Source organism: Capra hircus, chromosome 11 (genome assembly GCF_001704415.2).
Source record: "Capra hircus breed San Clemente chromosome 11, ASM170441v1, whole genome shotgun sequence".
NCBI classification, from domain to species: domain Eukaryota; kingdom Metazoa; phylum Chordata; class Mammalia; order Artiodactyla; family Bovidae; genus Capra; species Capra hircus.
Window position 1 is genome coordinate 70,704,431 of NC_030818.1, and position 19,907 is coordinate 70,724,337.

Consider the following 19,907-nt stretch of genomic DNA (forward strand, 5'->3'; position numbering starts at 1 on the left):
GGGTGTGAGGGCTAGGCTTAGGGAGTGGGGGACAGATGTGCCAGAAAATAGAATAATGGTGGAACTTCTCCCAGGATGTCATTTTTACTTAATGTTAAGTAACTTAAAAAGTGTTGCTTTATTAAAACAACCTGGGATATATGATGAAACAGAATGCAAATTTTCTATCAAAAAAATAATGATCACATTTTACATTATTCTGCCTCATATAAAAATTGAGAAAAGAGAAACAGGAGGCAATTTGTTGAGATTAATAAGCAAACACTGGCAAAAGAGTTATGGAGAAGGAGCTTAAGGAGAGAAGCTATCAATGATACATTTTTGTTCAAAATCCAACTTTAGGTAACTTCAATTTTTGCTCTTCATTTAGACATACTAAGAGAATGGCAAGTCAAATGAGAATTTAAGACAGGATAATTTTATAATTTTTAAAAAATTAATTGAAGGATAATTACTTTATAGAATTTTGTGTCAAACCTCAGCATGAATCAGCCATAGGTATACATATATCCCCTCCTTCTTGAACCTCTCTCCCATCTCCCTCCTCGTCCCACCCCTCTCACCCCTCTAGGTCGATACAGAGGCCCTGTTTGAGTTTCCTGAGACATATAGCAAATTCCCTTTGGCTATTTTACATATGATAATATAAGTTCATGATACTCTCTCTATACATCTCACCCTCTCCTTTCCTCTCCCTGTGTCCCTAAGTCTGTTCTCTATGTCTGCTTCTCCATTGCTGCCCTGCAAATAAATTATTTGGTACCACTTTCTAGATTCCATATATGCATTAGTATACGATATTTATCTCTTTCTGACTGACTTCATTCTTTATAATAAGCTCTAGGTTCATCCACCTCATTAGAACTGACTCAAATGTAGTCCTTTTATGGCTGAGTAATATTCCTTTATGTATATGTACCACAACTTCTTTATCCATTCATCTGTCAATGGACATTTAGGTTGCTTCCATGTTCTAGCTATTGTAAATGAACACTGGGGTACATGTGTCTTTTTCAATTTTGGTTTCCTCAGGGCATATGTCTAGGAAAGAGATTGCTGGGTCATATGGTGGTTTATTCCTAATTTTTAAAGAACTCTCTATACTATATATAAGACAGGATTTTAAAGTATGACTGAAGGCAAAGGGACAGAACTGGCTGAGAATAAATGTTAAAATACTGGACAAGAGACCTGGATTAAGACCTGATTCTCACCAGTGATATGATCTTAGGTTATTTAACTTCTGGGAGTCTCCCTTTTCTCGCTTGTGATATTGAGATAATAAAAGCACTAATTTTTTTTAGAAGCCGGTACATAGTAAGTATTCATTTAAAGTCACCTATTATCAGGTATTGTTATAATACATATTTTGGAGGGTTAATGAGGAAAGGAACCATATGAATAATGCACAGTGCTGAATGTTTGGCAAAAACTCAACCTATGGCAGCACTATTATTGTTTGTTTTTTTTTTTTTTTTACAGAAAGTGTCTTTGGAGGAAAGAGTCCCAATATGACAGATAACCAAATTTCACCTCAACTAATAAACGTAATTTAAATGTTAAGACTTTATTGGTAACAGGCACCATAGATATATTTTAATGTGCTTACGACAAAGAATAAAGTTTGTAAAGAGGCTCTCAATTACTTCTAAAGTTTTGTTTTGTTTTTAATTGAAGCTAGCTGTCCCACAGTCGTACTGGAAATGCTAGGAAAGGACATTTGTAAATTTTGATAAATGGGCTAAGGGCATAGCCCTGAGATACAGCAACTCAGGTCTCAGGATTCTGGTGCAGATGTTCCTGGAAAAAAAAGATGCGTTTAATGGGACACAAGAGGCAGGATGAATTAAAAACACTGCTATCCCGCGCTCAGCTGTAAAGGCAGGCTGCGGCGAGGCGCGAGCTCTTTCCTAAAGGCCTTCCTTTCCGAAGGGGGAAGCGCCCGCTGAGGAGAGGGCACGACGAGCCCTTGGGGACACGTCTCCGTTGTCCTCTCCCCCGCCCACTAGTGGGCACAACCAGCTGAGCTGGTGGGCAAAGTGTGGCAAACTCCAACAAACACGGCCGAGGGGAGCGCCCTGCCTCCTCTCTCTACTGCACCGTCGTCCTCCACCCCGCTCCTCCCGGCTCTGCGCAGTCCTACCGCTACGCCTCCGCCTCCCCACCGGCACCTGAGGAAACTCAAGGGCGGAAGTGTGAGGAAGGGGTCGAGACGCCGCCGCCATAGCCTCACACATTTAGGCCGGCGGGGTTGGAGGAAAGAGGAGACGGAGGAGCCAGGCACAACCTAAACTGTACAGTCGCCGGCGAGGCCCTAAGCCGGAGAGCGAGCGGAGGGTACCTGCGGAAACCTGAGCCTGGTGAGCGAGGGCCGGACCGGCGGCCAGCCTTTCACAGACGCCCTACGCTTCAGACGGTTACTCGCAGTTCGCTCCACCGCGGCACCGCGGGCCCCGAGACCTCCCGCCAACCCGAGCGAGGCCAACGCAGTCCAATCAGCGCCCGGAGCCCGCCCCTTGAGGCGGGGCTAGCCCGAGGCTGCGCGCGACGCCTGCCGACCTTTTACCGTTACTTTTCCTTGCTTGACCGTGAACTTCCAGATGTTCAAGCTGGTTTTAGAAAAGGCAGAGGAACCAGAGATCAAATTGCCGACATCCTCTGGATCATCGAAAAACCAAGAGAGTTCCAGAAAAACATCTATTTCTGCTTTGTTGACTATGCCAAATCCTTTGACTGTGTGGATCATCATAAACTCTGGAAAATTCTGAAAGAGATGGGAATACACCACCTGACCTGCCTCTTGAGAAACCTGTATGCAGGTCAGGAAGCAACAGTTAGAACTGGACATGGAACAACAGACTGGTTCCAAACAGGAAAAGGAGTACGTCAAGGCTGTATATTGTCACCCTGCTTATATGCACTTAACTTATATGCAGAGTACATCATGAGAAACGCTGGGCTGGAAGAAACAGGCTGGAATCAAGATTGCCGGGAGAAATATCAATAACCTCAGATATGCAGACGACACCACTCTTATGGCAGAAAGTGAAGAGGAACTAAAAAGCCTCTTGATGCAAGTGAAAGAGGAGAGTGAAAAAGTTGGCTTAAAGTTCAACATTCAGAAAACTAAGATCATGGCATCAGGTCCCATCACTTCATGGCAAATAGATGGGGAAACAGTGGAAACTGTCAGACTTGATTTTGGGGGGCTCCAAAATCACTGCAGATGGTGACTGCAGCCATGAAATTAAAAGATGCTTACTCCTTGGAAGGCAATTTATGACCAACCTAGATAGCATATTCAAAAGGAGAGACATTACTTTGCCAACAAAGGTCCGTCTAGTCAAGGCTATGGTTTTTCCAGGAGTCATGTATGGATGTGAGAGTTGGACTGTGAAGAAGGCTGAGCGCTGAAGAATTGATGCTTTTGAACTGTGGTGTTGGAGAAGACTCTTGAGAGTCCCTTGGACTGCAAGGAGATCCAACCAGTCCATCCTAAAGGAGATCAGTCCTGAGTTTCTTTGGAAAGACTGACACTAAAGCTGAAACTCCAATACTTTGGCCACCTCATGCGAAAAGTTGACTCATTGGAAAAGACTCTGATGCTGGGAGGGATTGGGGGCAGGAGGGGAACGTGACGACAGAGGATGAGATGTTTGGATCGCATCACCGACTCGATGGACGTTGAGTCTGAGTGAACTCTGGGAGTTGGTGATGGACAGGGAGGCCTGGGGTGCTGCAATTCATGAGGTCGCAGAGTCGGACACCACTGAGCGACTAAACTGAACTGAACTTCCTTGCTTCCCCTCCCGAAAAGGGCCTGGTAAAAAGACGGGACCCTACCAGCCTCTTCTTGCCTTCTAATACAATCCCTTTTCCCTGGGAACATACCAAAGTCAGGCTTGGATTAGAGCCATTTATCTCCCCACTAGCAAGACAGAGAGGCACTGCTGGGCCGGGAATTCTGCCCCAATGCACCAAACATATACACTGGCAGGTATGTGAAAAATGGAGACATCAATAGCTGGAGGACGAAGAATCAGAGAGGAACTTTGCAGCAGTAATTATAAACTAGCTGCTATGTTAAATAATTACAAAAACAGGAAAAGGCAACTTAAACTGAAAAATGTGTGAATACCGTGGCTCACTGTGAGAAGGGGTAATGTTCTTCTATCCTGTTGAATCTACTGTTCTAACTTCTACAGGGACCTTTTCATTATGGCAGCATTCTAGCCCTTGGCCTGGTGCCTAGAATGTAAGGTGCTTAATGTTTGTTCAATGAGTAAGTAAAAGGATTCTTCATAGCTTTTTAATTTTGTCCCTGACATCTTTTCCTCTTCCCTTCTAATTTATAACCTGCTTCCTCACCCCTCTGATACATCACATTGCTGTAGTCTTCTAAATATTTTGAATGACTGCACACTACTCCAGAATGGATGGACCAAGTTTAAACCGTTTTGATATTTGCATTGCTTCTAGATTTTTCAGCTACCACCATTGTTGTTGTTATTCAGTCACAAAGTCGTGTCTTGACTCTTTGCGACCCCATGGACTGCAGCACGCGAGGCTTCACTGTCCCTATCTCCCAGAATTTGCCCAAGTTCATGTCCATTGAGTCGGGGATGCCATCCAGACTTCTCATCCTCTCGTGCTCTCTCCTTCAATCTTTCCCAGGATCAGGGTCTATTCCAATGAGTCGACTCTTTGCAGCAGGTGGCCAAAGTATTGGAGTTTCAGCTTCAGCATCAGTCTTTCCAACGAACACCCAGGACTGATCTCCTTTAGGATGGACTGGTTGGATCTCCTTGCAGTCCAAGGGACTCTCAAGAGTCTTCTCCAACACCACAGTTCAGAAGCATCAATTCTTTGACATTCAGCTTTCTTATAGTCCAACTCTCACATCCATACATGACTCCTGGAAAAATCGTAGCTTTCACTAGACAGACCTTTGCTGGCAAAGTAATATCTCTGCTTTCTAATATGCTGTCTAGGTTGGTCACAACTTTCCTTTCAAGGAGTAAGCGTCTTAATTTCATGGCTGCAGCCACCATGTGCAGTGATTTTGGAGCCCCAAAACATAAAGTCAGCCATTGCTTCTAATTTCATGTACACTTAAAATGGAATTTGGCCTTGCCTATTTGTGGTATATCCAAGCTCAGTCCTGTCCAACTCTTTGTGACCCCATGGACTGTAGCCCGCCAAGCTCTTCTATCCATGGTATTCTCCAGGCAAGAATACTGGAGTGGGTTGCCATTTGCTACTCCAGGGGATCTTCCCTATCCAGGAATCGAAACCGAATCTCCTGCAGGCAGATTCTTTACCACTGAGCAGCCTGGGAAACGCCCTATTTGTGGTACTTCCTAGCAATTAGTTTCCTCAGTCAGCAACTCTGAAGAACGATTATTTAGTTCCCTTCTTTCTTGGGCTCTCACCCTTTTAAGAGGATGGCAAAAACCACCTACGTGTAAGAGGATACAATCTGGGAATTCATTTTTCTTTTTAAGCATCTTGGACATTTTCTTCAGTGAACCAAGAACAAACTGGCTGTGAAAACCTTAAATACTGATTCTCTTGAAGAAACACTGCTTGAAGCCTCATCCCGCTTTCTCTGGTGGTTCTCTTTTCCCCAAGATATCAGGGTTTACTGTGATTACTAGTTTCCAGCCTTGGGTACAGAATGTTTACTGCATACTGAATGTCTACTACAGGCATGCTGCTTTTCTTTTTTACAGATTGAAGGTTTGTGACAACCCTAACAGACCTGTGCAAGTCTGTTAGCGTGGCTTTAACAGCAGTATTTTCTCACATTATGTCTCTGTCACATTTTGGTAATTCTTGCAATATTTCAAACATTTTCATTATCATTTTATTTGTTATGGTGACCCATGATCAGTGATCTTTGATGTTACTAATTATTTTGAGGTGTCACAAAGGGAGCCCATAAAAGCCCATCGATAAATGTGTTTTGATTGCTCCACTAACCAGCCATTCACTCATCTCACTCCCTTTCCTTGGGCCTTTTCCCTGAGACACAACAAAATTGAAATCAGTCAAGGTTTTACAGTGGCTCCACAGTGTTTAAGTGAAAGATAGAATTGGATGTCTACCATTTTAAATCAAAATCCAGGCATTTTTTACATAAATGGGATTGTATACACATTTAAAAAATGAAATATTTGATATGTGTAAAAATATTAGTAATATATATGCAAGCTAAGCATAAAATAAACACTCAAGAAACCACTACCCACCGAAAAAGCATGAAACCTAAGACCCAAGGAATAGAACATAATACTGTTGAGATTCTGTATGCTCCTCCTCCCTTCCCTTACTTCCCAGAAGAGGTGACTTCTGTTTTTCCCACTCCATACGCCTCCTCCTCCCAGGGGCTCTGAAAGCCTAAGCACTGGACTGCCAGGGAATTCCCCCATTCCATTTTTTTTAGATTTACCATATTCCCAAGCATAAATCTTGTTTGAAAACTTAACATCCTCTTTATTCTCCATACTTTTAAGACTTAGACATGCTAATGCATGACAGTGAATCATTTTCATTCTGTATAGGATTGTTCTATAAATATACCATAATGAATCAATGCTCCTGTCAAGTCGTTTGGGTTATTTTTTGCTATGACTGCTCTGAGTATTCCCATACACAGACCTGGTTATCTGTTGCGCTGTCTCTGTAAGGCCACTTAAGTTATCGATAGCTTGCACAGGCTCTGATTCGTTGGTTGGCTGACTGATCAGTGCACATGTATGAAAGTCAAATATTTTGAATACTACTTATCTTACCAACATCATGTTTTCAGACTGTGTGACAAACATTAATCTTAAGGGCCAGCCACTGATTCAAGCTGGGCAAAATTCGCTTCCTGGAATTTTGTACTATGACCAAGTACAGCTAATTGCTCTTTTATATGGTAAAGGTTAAAAACTCTTCAGAAGTATTAGCATTGAGCAGTAATCAAAAAGATAAAACTTCTCTCCAGTTTTCTCCACTGTACCTCACTTCTCTGTTCAGTAATGAAAATACCTATTTTTATTTCTCCTCATTCTAGCTTCTACTTATGACATAATCCTTATTTGTTAAATTCAGGCAACAGCCTGTCCACTTTCAAGTTTTGATTCCTGGTTATAAGTGTTCATTTACTAGGTTGACTTTTGAAAGACAAAGTGTCACACAAAACTACATCACCTTCCTAAAAATGTTTGAACTGGCTCACAACAAAGATGACTTTAAGGTCAATAAAATAAAACCTCAATAAAATGCAGCAAAGGGGAGGCAAGAAAGTAACCATAAGGATATTGCAAAGTTTGATACTGAACAAGAGATGATCTCCCCAATGTGCCTGTGAGCAACTAGCTGAGAAATGTTCCTTCAACCAACTGAACACTGACTTATCATTATTTACCAATGTTTTACCAAATAAGGATTATAGTTCTGAAAACAAACTATTTTTGCCATACAGATCCAAATCAATTTTCTCCTGAGACTATTCCAGCATTCTTGTAAGACAGAAAAGGCAGTTAGATGAGGATAAAAACTGGAACTATTTTTGACTAATTTCTCCAAAAGATCAAAGTGTCAAAACAGAACCAATAATAGTAATTTTTGAAACTCGCCTGTCATTCATTAAACCAACATCTGCATCCATACTATGTGCCAGGCACTACACTAGGAGCTGTAGACACATCAGCAAACAAGAGACAAAAATCTCTGGTCCATATGCGTTTACATTCTAGTCACATACAATTAGACTGATCTAGACCCAAAGGCTTCTAAGGACCAAAAAGAACTTTTTGTAGGAATGCCCAACATACTAATGGATCTGTACAGCAGATAATTTGATTTTCAGTGGCATGACCAAGCCCCAACTAAGATGGGCTACAAAACATGAGGGCAATCATCCTGGAAGATGGGGATTTGTTCCTAAAACTTTTAAGGCATATACTGTGTAACAGATACATGTGCTAAGAATGGGGCCCTAGGCCTCACATAAGTTTTTCTGAGGTATTGGGTAATTTCCTGAGTTCTACCAGAATATGATTAAGGTGACTCCACCCCTCACACCTGCCTTTTCAGGAATCCTTATATTGAAAGCTACAGAGACAGAGATCATGTTTGCCCAAGAATGGTAGGATAGGTGTCAGTTTGTTAACAACCTGTTGGTGAGTGAAAGCATTTTCAAACGGTGCCAGTATCAGTGTGAGAATTACATATTGGAGGGTAGCCTGATATAAGGTTACCTTATATCAACACCACCCCAGTTTTGTTTCCTCTGCTCTTCCTCCCCTGAAGAAATATATTAGAAGATTATTATTATTGTTACATATAACAAATTAGTCCAATCAAACTTGTTCCATATATTAAGGACTTCTCTGGACTACTTTATTGCTGCTCTGTATTACATCTTTGTGACTTTGTCAAAACTCCGTGTTTATATATGATAAAACTATAAATTAGTATACTAAAAGGCACACTGACTTTAATAACTAGTAATAATTATAATTAGTATAATAATATGATAATTTCAGATGTTTAGTTGTAGTCTTACTGCTCTCTCAGGAAGATTTTTTGGGCCTGTACATCCACTGAATTACTCAGATTTAGAAAGCTGCAAAAATTAATGTATATCTTACTTGGTGAGCTCAGGCCAGGCTTAACAGAAAGCCTCTAGGGATAGACCTTAGGTTCCCACCTTTTTGCACACAGTATCAAAGAAATACTGAGTCTATGAGCTTCAGGCAGTTTATTCTCACTGTTTCACATATGTACAACACAGACCGCACAACACACTTATAAGCTTCCACACTACTGATACCCCAAATAATGTGTGTTACAAGTAAGATTTTGTCACATTAGTTGGCAAAGATCCCTAAGAGAAAAACAGCAAAGATTTATGGCTACTTGAGAATAAAGTAGAACAAAAAATAAGTGTTTCCCTGGTGGCTCAGACAGTAAAGAATCCACCTGCAATGAAGGAGATCTGGGTTCAATCCCTGGTCGGGGGGGGGGGGGCAGAGATCCCCTGGAGAAGGAAATTGCATCCCACTCCAGTATTCTTGCCTGGAAAATCCCATGGACAGAAGAGCCTGGAGCACTAGAGTCCTTGGGGTCACAGAGAGCTGAACACGACTAAGTAATGAAACAACAATGTAAAAATAAGGTTTAATAAAATACTGACCACTTGTAAAGAAAGTAACAATGAGAAAATAAAGAATGTTATGATTTAATAAGTCAACCAATATAAGAAGAGGTGGTAGCTGAAGAAATTAAGTTTTGACTTAAAAAAATTTTCTGATCAATGGATTTATTTAGAAATTCTGGCATTCAAATGTATAGGTAAAACTTGAACAAGAGATCAAAATTTCTACATTGCATCTAAATTTCACTTTTGTTGAAACATTATAAAGAGAATAAAGATAATAAAACTTTAAAGTATGTACTTACATGGAATCAACTTGTGTCTTACTTAACTACTGTTCACTTTGCAAGGTATGCTGTCACTTTACACTCCTTTTAACCACTTTTTAGCTGTTTACGGAAGTTATAAAACACTAAACTCTATTAGCAAAGAGAGACACAGTATTTCTATGTCAGGCAACTGGTACAGTGAGGCTGTTAAGTATCTTTTCAGGCACACTTTTTATTCATGGACGGATTTACAAGGAACAGAAGAAGTGGATTAAGTCACAGTAGCAAGGTTAGAGTAACCCTGCCTATTTTCCTTCTTATCTAAACACATTTTTAGAATGCAAAAGAAAAAAATTGGGGTTTTTTTCTGGTTTAAAAGTTAGAGTTGCCAAAGAGAAAAAGGAATGTATCTGAACTTATAAATGGAGATATATTTAAGTTCTTGGGCTCAATATATTAATAATATACATTTACATATTCTTAAAAGACATCTCAAGATACTCCCGGTTTTCCCTCAGACGAATTTTTTTTAAAAGGCCTATAACCTCTCATACTTCCAATTAGTCACTTTTTTTAAACTTTAAATTCTGCTTGCAGGTATTTTGACCCAACATTTTGAACAAACCAGTCTTGCTGATCATGATTAAAACTGTTCCCTAGGCAAAATTTAAATAGTGAATGCTAAAGCTTCAAATATTTGTAGTTGATTCTTTCCATTCAAGAACAGAAACTGACCAACATAATCCATGTGATCCATCATATTATCACAGCTATCTAGTGTGTTCAGTGACTATGAATGTCATGACATTTAGAATAAAGATAAATTTGAATATAGAAAATTATTAAAATTCAGAGAGGAAAAACGACATAAATTAGTGACAGGGAAGCACAATAGAAATTAGTGACACTAAATTTTTGATACTCTTCTCCTAAGAAACAAAGTTTTATTTATTTTAAGTAACAGTGTTACCAAGCAAATAATATTTGTAATGAACACAGTATATGAAAAGAAGCTGTTAAAAGTGGTTTGAAGACTGAATTTTAAAATGTGATAAATTTCCATTCTTCAAATTCAATGACCAATATTAATTTGCTTAATTAGTGACTATTCAGTATTAACCTGACTAAATTATTATAAAAACTCAGTATAGAGGATTCAAATTAATGTGTTTTGACTAATACTAAGATAAATAAGCCTTTGTTTCCTCCCAAAGGCTTATTTTCTAGACCCCCTTCACACTGTGACTACTAAGAGTACAGCTAAAATTCTATTAAAAATTGTTCAACTTACTCTTCAGTTGGGAAGATATTTAAATCACATTAGATAAAAGCCTGTTTGACCAAATATATCATAAGCAGTATATGAACAGTTTTTAAAAAGAACCAATTCAGCATGAAAGATATTAAAAATCTATTTGAATAAAATGTGTTTAAATGTTTCACTGTAAAGGAAAAAAAAGGACTAAAATAACCAGTCAGGCTTCATATCAATTAGACAACTTTTACTAATGAGAAAACTACATTTAAAATGTGCTTTAAAACAAAATGGCATTAGAAAAAAAGAAGACATATGCATTTGATAGAACTTTGCACTGTGCTGAAAATCAAATCTCCTGCAGTAATACAATACGCCAATTCTTAAGATGTAAGTTAATAGAATTCTCAATTTACATTTTCAAAGACGATATTAAGGTCAAGAATTTCACATCTATGGTAGCACTTATAGGAGGGCATTTATAAATATGATGTCCATCCCTATGAAGCTTACAAATTTGACAATGCTCAATAATAGCTTTTAGAATCACATCCAAAAGTGTTGCACCCAAAGAATTATGAATTGGTGTCCTGTAAGTTCTCCTAAAATCTTTATGTTGACTCTTCTACTCCTGTCACTTGTTAACACTACCCTTAAAAAAAAGAGAACAGGAAAAGAAAGGCTGCAATAAACCCTTGATCATGTACAGAAATTATTGCTACTATAGTTCACTACAAAGCATGTCTATACAATATCATATGAATTTCGATCATGAAAAATCAGAATAAAAATCTTTAGTGACATAAGCCTTACAATCGTATACAACATTCACATGGCAATATTAGACAGTCAAGCACCCAATACCCATGGTTGACAAATGTCCCACTGACCAGCATTCATATAAATACATCCTTCGTACAGAGGGAGAAAAAATAGTGTCAGCTTTCCAAGGCTTGTCAAAAAAGGATTCTCATGTTCTGTGGATCTAAAAACAAAAAACAAGAAGAACAAAAAAAAAAAAACCCAAAAAAACAAAACCAATGCAGGTGAGGGTGTTACCAGAAAGTTAAGCATGCCAAAAAGGTGTTTCGTGCGAATTAAAACCTAAAGCCAAGGTACCACATAATCACATTACCAACTAGTTGGGTATACTAAATGAGCCTTATCTTAAATGAAATGCTACTGCACAATAGAGCATCAATAAGTTAAAATTAGAGTGCACAAACTCAAATCAGTGGCCATTTCTGTATGAAGCAAAATATTCACTATCAGCTGTAACAGTTGCCCAAACTGATTAAATCACTCGATTGGACAGTTTGCGTATTTTAAAAAATATCTCTAAATTCCTTTTTACTGTAATGAGGCATAAGTTTTCTTAGTAAGATCAAACAGGTACATAAGTAAATAAGCAATGGAAAATTAATAGTTGATGAATGTCTTCAAAAATCTTCCCACATTGCACTTTTTTAAATGTTTGGGGAAAAAATTTAAAGAATTTGCCATTATTTCAGCAAAAACAAACAAACAGAAACAAAACAAGCCCAAAATAATTAAACAACCAAGCAACACTAAAACCACATTACACAGATGGATCATCATGCTTTCGTCTGGTTTAACTATCACATCTAGTTTAACTGGGATGCTTTTCAGCTTTAAAAACTGTGATACGTGAAGATGTAACTTTAATGGGTAATTCTGAATTTGGATTTAACTTTGTTGAATATTATAACAGAGTATACTTATTACAATACAGTGTAGCACATCTTTCTATTAGAAAAAAATTTAAGATCCTTTACCCGTCTCCTTAAGTTAAAGGTGTGACATCATAAAGGGTGTCAAATGGCTGGATGGTTTTACAGTGCACACTTAAAGATTATGAAGTATGTCCTTAACAAATTGGATGGTTTCTTTACAGAGTTCCTTTCTTCACCTTTTCTTCGGTGGATTAGCTGTTCGAGGTGGAGTGACAGGACGTCCTGAATTCAGTCCACCATATTGGTACTTAGCTTTCTTTTCAGACGGTTTCAATATCTTAAAGTAAATAATTTAATAACAATGTTACCTTTTTCAAGTACAATAAGTTTAAGGAAATTATTGTTACATAGTAGGCTTCTCAATAAATGACATCAATTGTAAAATTGTAGGAAAAAAATAGCAAAGTTCTACAGTCATTTCTCACATTTAAAAAGTATCAAAAAATAAATAAAAAGTACAAATGTCTGAATATCACTATTATTGGTCATTCCATTGACAATTTAGTGACAAAAGCTCAAGTACACAAAACCCATCAACTATTCAATCCTTAGATCTAAGTATAAAAATTTTCAAACTAGTGTATCTCTGTGATGAGGAAAAAGCACTGAGTCAAAAGATTCAGGTTCTCATCATAATTCTCCTATTTATTTAGAGGGTAGTTAGTCACAAATTCTTCAATCTTCATTTATTATGTGTATACAGATCTTTCACTTAGCTATATATATTAAGTATCATAAAGCTCACCATTTAAACTGTAGAAAGACAACAATTTTTAACATATTTACAACTATGAAACCACTGGTATAATCTAACATTAGAACATGTTTGTCACTCCAGGAAGAAACCTTGTTCCCAAAAGCACTCACTCACTCTTTATTTCCATTATTGACTGCCCTAACCCCCTTCAACTCTAAGCAATCACTACTTTACTTTCCTCTATTGAACTGTCTTTTCTGGCTATTTTAAATAAATGAAACCAGACAATTTGTGCTATTGTGACTGGCTTCTATCACTGAGATAATGATTTTGATGTAGCATGTATGAGTACTTTATTACTTTTAATTGCCAAACAATATGCCACATTTTGGATACTCCACATTTTGTTTATTCATTCTTTAGCTGATGAACATTTGGGTTGTTTCTACCTTTGGGTATTATAAATAATGTTCCTATTAATATGTATATATACATGTATTTGAGTACTATTTTCAATTCTTTCAGGTATATACCTAGGAGTGGAAATGCTGGGTCATATAGAAACTTTTTATGTTTAACTTTTTCAGGAACTGACAAACTATTTTCCAAAGTGGCTGCACCATTTTCCATTCCCACTATCAATACATAAGGTTCCAACTTCTCCACATCCCCAGCAACACTTTGGTTATATCAAAAAAACAAAAAACAAAAAAAACAGCACAACACACACCAACAAAAATACAAACTATTTGTTGAAGGATATGGCCTGGTTACTACATTTAAATCTGAATGAGAAATCAAACATTTAGCATTCAATTGTATTAGCTGATAGTAATGGAAACCTCTGTTACATTTTTAAGAGAAATACAGGGTGTCAAGGACAAAAAAATTAAGTTATTTTAGTCCATGAACAAGAATGATTAAGTAGTATGCTAAAGCTGGTCTCTTTCTTAAATGTAAATGTTTCTATATTCACAGATACTTTAAGATTATTTGGAAGGTTTTTCTAGGCAAATATTCTACATCATTTTCATCAGAGTTCATAAACTCTTTCTACTCAACGCCTGTCCCATCCATTCATCTTGCAAAAGACAACAAAATCTGAATTCACATTCTTTTAGTAGCAAAGCCACTACCTAAGGATTCATACAGCAATTTCCAATTTAAACACATGCCACCAAGAATGACTGACATGCCTTAGATTTCCAAAAACTCTAATTATGAGATATATACTTGAAAGACTAGAGTAATTGTGAATGAAAACAGAAATCTATAGGGAGTCCAAGAGTGATAATTACTTCTGAATAAAACTGATTTCCTATACTTCCTCAAGGAAAGAACACAAATCTGCAAGAAAATTCTTCTGACAATAGTTTTAAATTAGATTTCTAGATGTTAACTTATAGTTACCAAAGGAGAAAAAGAGTAGGGGAGAGATATATTAGGAGTTTGGGATACAAACTACTACATATAAATTAAATAAATAACAAGGTCTTACTGTACAGCACAAGGAACTATATTCAATATACTGCAACAAATCACAATGGAAAAGAATATAAAAAAGAATATGTATGTAACACTTTGCTGTACACCAGAAACTAATTCAATATTGTAAGCCAACTACACTTCAATTAAAAAATCAACTTTACTTCAATTAAAAAGATTTCCAGTTGTTAAAAAATTTATATTTAAAAAGAGAGCAAAAAAGAAGAAATAAACAAAAGTATACATACGGCATACCTGAAATGAACACATCAAAGTTTCATCCACACTCATCATTCCACCAGCATTATCAAACTCGCCACAGTAATTTGGGGCTGAAAACAGGGTTACCAGTTGTCGCTTAGCAAAGAATTCATATCCATCTTCCACAACCTGGCAGAGAAAAAGTCAAAAGAAATAACATTTATGTATCTTTTAAATTTTTCAACCATCAGTACTAATTAAGATAAACGTGACAAAGACCTGAAAAAATACAAACCCCTATTTTGTTTGGGAAGCCTGATTTTTATTCTTAAACTTACCCGAGAAAATATTAAAATTGGCTTTCCTTTCCTATAAAGCCAAGAATTTAGCTTAAAAAGAATAAATTTATGATTACTGAAGTTCAAAAATACCATTTTCAAGTGTTCTACTACCATTCTCCATATGCTAACAGGAACACTGTCAAAGGGAGTTGAGATACCAAATACTTCTTAGACGATGGCATTATGGTCCAAATATAAAATCCTTGATTCAGTGAACAATCATCAGACAATGAAAGACAGATTATGTTACGAACATTTTTCTTCTACTTTCTAATTTCCTACTAGTATTACAAACATTGAAAACTTTACTAAGCTGAGCTTAATTTACACAGACTGTGCTACTACAAATTAGCTGCCTATAGATTTTTATGTATATAACTCTTTTCCTTAATGATTTAAAATGATTTCTAGAATCTGTTGTCAATTCCTCAGTAAATTAAACAATTTATGTTTCTCAGATCTACAACTCTGAGAGGTAGGCAATGACATGTAAACATTTTCTATTTATTTACGTAAAAACACGTAAAAATACATTTTGAAGTCTTTTATGTATTCTGATTAAGCAAAATTATCCTACAATAGTGGGAGAAAGCACTTCGACAACAATCTACATTTTTATATAATTCCTACCTAGGTATCAGGCACATGTTCCTGTTGTTATTACTTCATGGTAAAATTTAGGTATTAACCTTTTCTGTTAAGACCTTGGCCAGCTTACCGACTCCAGCTCAGCATACTGCCTGGCATTCAGTAGGTCCTTTTAGTTCTTAGTTTGCTTGTTCATATGTTTATTTATTCACATATTTACCAAAAGAACAGGGTTTTTTTTTTTAAAGGAAACTGTGTGTTGTTTCCCATCATAAGTCTCTTAATTTTAGAGATAACAAGCTTGAGAATAAGCAGAACAGGATTTGGAGGTGTCTAGAAAATGACCATGGCATCCATCACTGCATGGGCATAGGAGGGGAAAAAGTGGAAGCAGCGACAGATTTTATTTTCTCCAAAATCACTGCAGCCATGAAGTTAAAAGACACTTGCTCCTTGGAAGGAAAGTGATGACAAACCTAGATAGAATATCAAAAAGCAGAGAAGGCTGCTGCTGCTAAGTCACTTCAGTCGTGTCTGACTCTGCGACCCCATAAACGGCAGCTCACCAGGCTCCTCCGTCCCTGGGATTCTCCAGGCAAGAACACTGGAGTGGGTTGCCATTTCCTTCTCCAGAGAAGGCTGAGCACTGCAGAATTGATGCTTTGGAATTGTGGTACTAGTGAAGACTCTCCAGAGTCCCTTGACTGGGAAATCAAACCAGTCAATCCTAAAGGAATCAACCCTGAATATTCCTTGGAAACTCCTTTATTGGAGCTTCAGCATCCAATACTTTGGCCACTTGATGCAAGGAGCTGACTCACTGGAAAAGACTTATGCTGGGAAGATTTAAGGCAAAAGAAGAGAGAAGCAAAGAATGAGATGGTTAGACAGCATCACCAACTCAACGGACATAAATCTGAGCAAACTCTGGGAGACAGTGGAGGACAGAGGAGCCTGGTGTACTGCAGTCCACGGGGTCAGAGAGTTGGACACAACTCAGCGACCGAACAACACAACAACAAGAAGTCTTATATAAACACAATGCTCACTGATTAAAAGACAACTTTGCCAAAAGCAAAGAATTTGGGGATATGACTTCATTCAGTTGAACCAGAAAATTTTAACAGAAAAAAGGGCATGTGATACACAACATGCACAGAAAATGAGAAGCCTGTCTTGTGTGTTATCACACAGGATCTTCACATAAACAGGTAGAAGCAGTCAAGGTTTATGGGGCACAAAGCTGCAGAAAAAATCTATGTAAGTATATATAGCATATAAATAACTCAATAAATTTTACCTTAATAAACAAGGAATCTTTAAATATTTACAAATTTAAAATATGTAAGAGCAGCTAAAAAAGATTTTTAAAAAATGCTTTTCAGTGTATTGCAAATCAGTTATGTTCTAGAGAGCATGAGGACTGGGTATTTACTTACCACCCTGATTCAATAATTACCAAGACTTTACTACATTTATTTCATCTATCTCCCTGCTCCTTTTTCTGATGTATTTTAAAGCAAAACATCTTACCACTACATACTTGAGCATGCATTTCTGAAAAATATGGACATCGTTCTTACATAGCAATACAATTCATCGAAGCTAAAACAATTAACAATGACTCCTTGGTATCTAACACACAGTCTATAATCAAATCTTCCCAATGATCTCAAAAATATCTTTTTAGTCGAGTGTAGTTTGTTCTTATCAAAATCCACACAATATATTTGATTGTTATCTATAATATGTAACTATCAAATTAAAATGGGATCAAATATTTCTAGAAGGTTGCAGACAAGCATTGAAAAATTTGTTAATATTGTAATACACTACAAAAATATATTCCTTTGAAATCTTTCCTCTTAGAGGGTAAGAAAGAGTTAACTAATCATTAGGTTATTAACTGTGAAATCAAGGTACAGGATTTACCTCTTCTGTTTTCCTTGTAATAATTAGCTTTTTTACATTTCAATTTTCTCAAAATAATTTTTAAAAAAATGGCATAGACCTGGATGAAGTTAATAAATACCAAAACATCCAGAAGTTTTGTATTTCATACCTGATGAGCTCGACAAATCAAGTCTAAATCATGCCGATTCAGAAATTTACTGACTACGTCAGCTCCAAAAGTGAAGGAAACACCACGATCATTTTCTCCCCACCCTTGCACATCCTTATCTGGGTCAGACCACAGCAAATCACAGAGCAAACCTTTAAAGGATAAAAACACAGCAATGAAAAGACAGAATTTATAAAATTAAGTATATCTACATCACATTTCTTCTCCTGTCCTCCTATCTTTTAATAAATACTGCCAATCATTGCCCCCTAGTATCCCAGCCTATAAAACTCAGCCATTTTTTGTTAAAGTAACCACACATTTACAATGTTGCCTGGCTTAAGGTAGTACTCCCCAGCCCTTTAAACAGGTAAGAAATATATGCACAGAACGCTCTAAAGATGATATTGGAAAAGGTTCTTCATCTTTTGTCTATGGTTTCTCTGTATGGATACCAACTGACTCAGCAGCATTTCCTGAATAATTTCATCCTTTCCTTACAGAGCTACCGATTCCGCTTCTGGTGCTATAATCTATTCCATTAACCTACTTTATCACTGAGACATCAACACACTAGAGCTAGTAAATAAATCTTTCCATTTAGTAGGTCTATCCCCACTCATTAATTTTCTTCAGGACTGTCTTGGTTACTTTTAATCCTTTGTTCTTCTATATATAAACCTCTGAATCAGTTTGTCTAATTCTGTGAATCCAACTGAGATTTCACTGTAACTACATTTGATCTATAGATCAATTTGAGGGAAGAAAATATTTTCTACAAAAGCCTGGAAGATTTAAATAAATTATGGAGGAACAAAATCAGATCAAATCCTTGACTTTATAGTTTTCAGGCTTAAAAAAAAAATAGAGCTAAAAATATTTAAATATTGGTGACAGAGGATGAGATGGTTGGATGGCATCACTGACTCAATGGACATTGAGTGTGAGCAAACTCCTGGAACGTGAAGTCAAGTGGGCCTTAGGAAGCATCACTATGAACAAAGCTAGTGGAGGTGATGGAATTTCAGTTGAGCTCTTTCAAATCGTAAATGATGATGCTGTCAAAGTGCTGCACTCAATATGCCAGCAAATTTGGAAAACTCGGCAGTGGCCACAGGACTGGAAAAGGTCAGTTTTCATTCCAATCCCAAGAAAGGCAATGCCAAAGAATGCTCAAACTACCACACAATTGCACTCATCTCACACATTAGCACAACAATGCTCAAAATTCTCCAAGCCAGGCTTCAATAGTACATGAATCTTGAACTTGCAGATGTTCAAGCTGAATTTAGAAAAGGCAGAGGAACAAGAGATCAAATTGCCAACATCCGTTGGATCATAGAAAAAGCAAGAGAGTTCCAGAAAAACATCTACTTCTGCCTTATTGACTATTCCTAAGTCTTTGACTGTGTGGACCACAACAAACTCTGGAAAATTCTTAAAGACAGGAGAATACCAGACCACCTGACCTGCCTCTTGAGAATCTGTATGCAGGTCAGGAGGCAACAGTTAGAACTGGACATGGAACAACAGACTGGTTCCAAATAGGGATAGGAGTACATCAAGGGTGTATATTGTCACCCTGATTATTTAACTTATATGTAGAGTACATCATGAGAAACGCTAGGCTGGATGAGGATGAACACAAGCTGGAATCAAGATTGCCGGGAAAAATATCAATAACCTCAGATATGCAGATTACACCACCCTTATGGCAGAAAGTGAAGAACTAAAGAGCCTCTTGATGAAAGTCAAAGAGGAGAGTGAAAAAGTTGGCTTAAAACTCAACATTCAGAAAACTAAGATCATGGCATCCGCTCCCACCACTCATGGCAAATAGATGGGGAAACAATGGAAACAGTGAGAGACTATATTTTTTTGGGCTCCAAAACCACTGCAGAAGGTGACTGCAGCCATGCAATTAAAAGATGCTTGCTCCTTGGAAGAAAAGCTATGACCAACCTAGACGGCATAATAAAAAGCAGAGATATTACTTTGCCAACAAAGGTCTGTCTAGTCAAAGCTACGGTTTTTCCAGTAGTCATGTATGGATGTGAGAGTTGGACTATAAGAAAGTGAGTGCTGAAGAATTGATGCTTCTGAATTA

General features: G+C 37.3%; 2 protein-coding genes across 5 annotated transcripts in view; both read right to left on the reverse strand.

The window, feature by feature from the left end:
* The window catches only part of SPDYA (speedy/RINGO cell cycle regulator family member A), a 35,830-nt gene extending 33,330 nt beyond the window's left edge, over positions 1-2,500 (reverse strand). Inside the window, exon 1 of the mRNA XM_013967794.2 lies at positions 2,342-2,500. The gene's annotated coding sequence lies outside the window, so the exon portion shown is untranslated. The remainder of the gene's footprint in view (positions 1-2,341) is intronic.
* The window catches only part of PPP1CB (protein phosphatase 1 catalytic subunit beta), a 36,624-nt gene continuing 25,454 nt past the window's right edge, over positions 8,738-19,907 (reverse strand). For all 4 annotated transcript variants that reach the window (XM_018055488.1, XM_018055485.1, XM_018055486.1 and 1 more), the window contains exons 7-9: positions 17,801-17,952; positions 14,864-14,998; positions 8,738-12,703 (exon numbers count right to left, since the gene is read on the reverse strand). In XM_018055488.1, the coding sequence (XP_017910977.1) occupies positions 12,599-12,703; positions 14,864-14,998; positions 17,801-17,952 (392 nt within the window). In that variant the 3' untranslated portion in view covers positions 8,738-12,598. The remainder of the gene's footprint in view (positions 12,704-14,863; positions 14,999-17,800; positions 17,953-19,907) is intronic.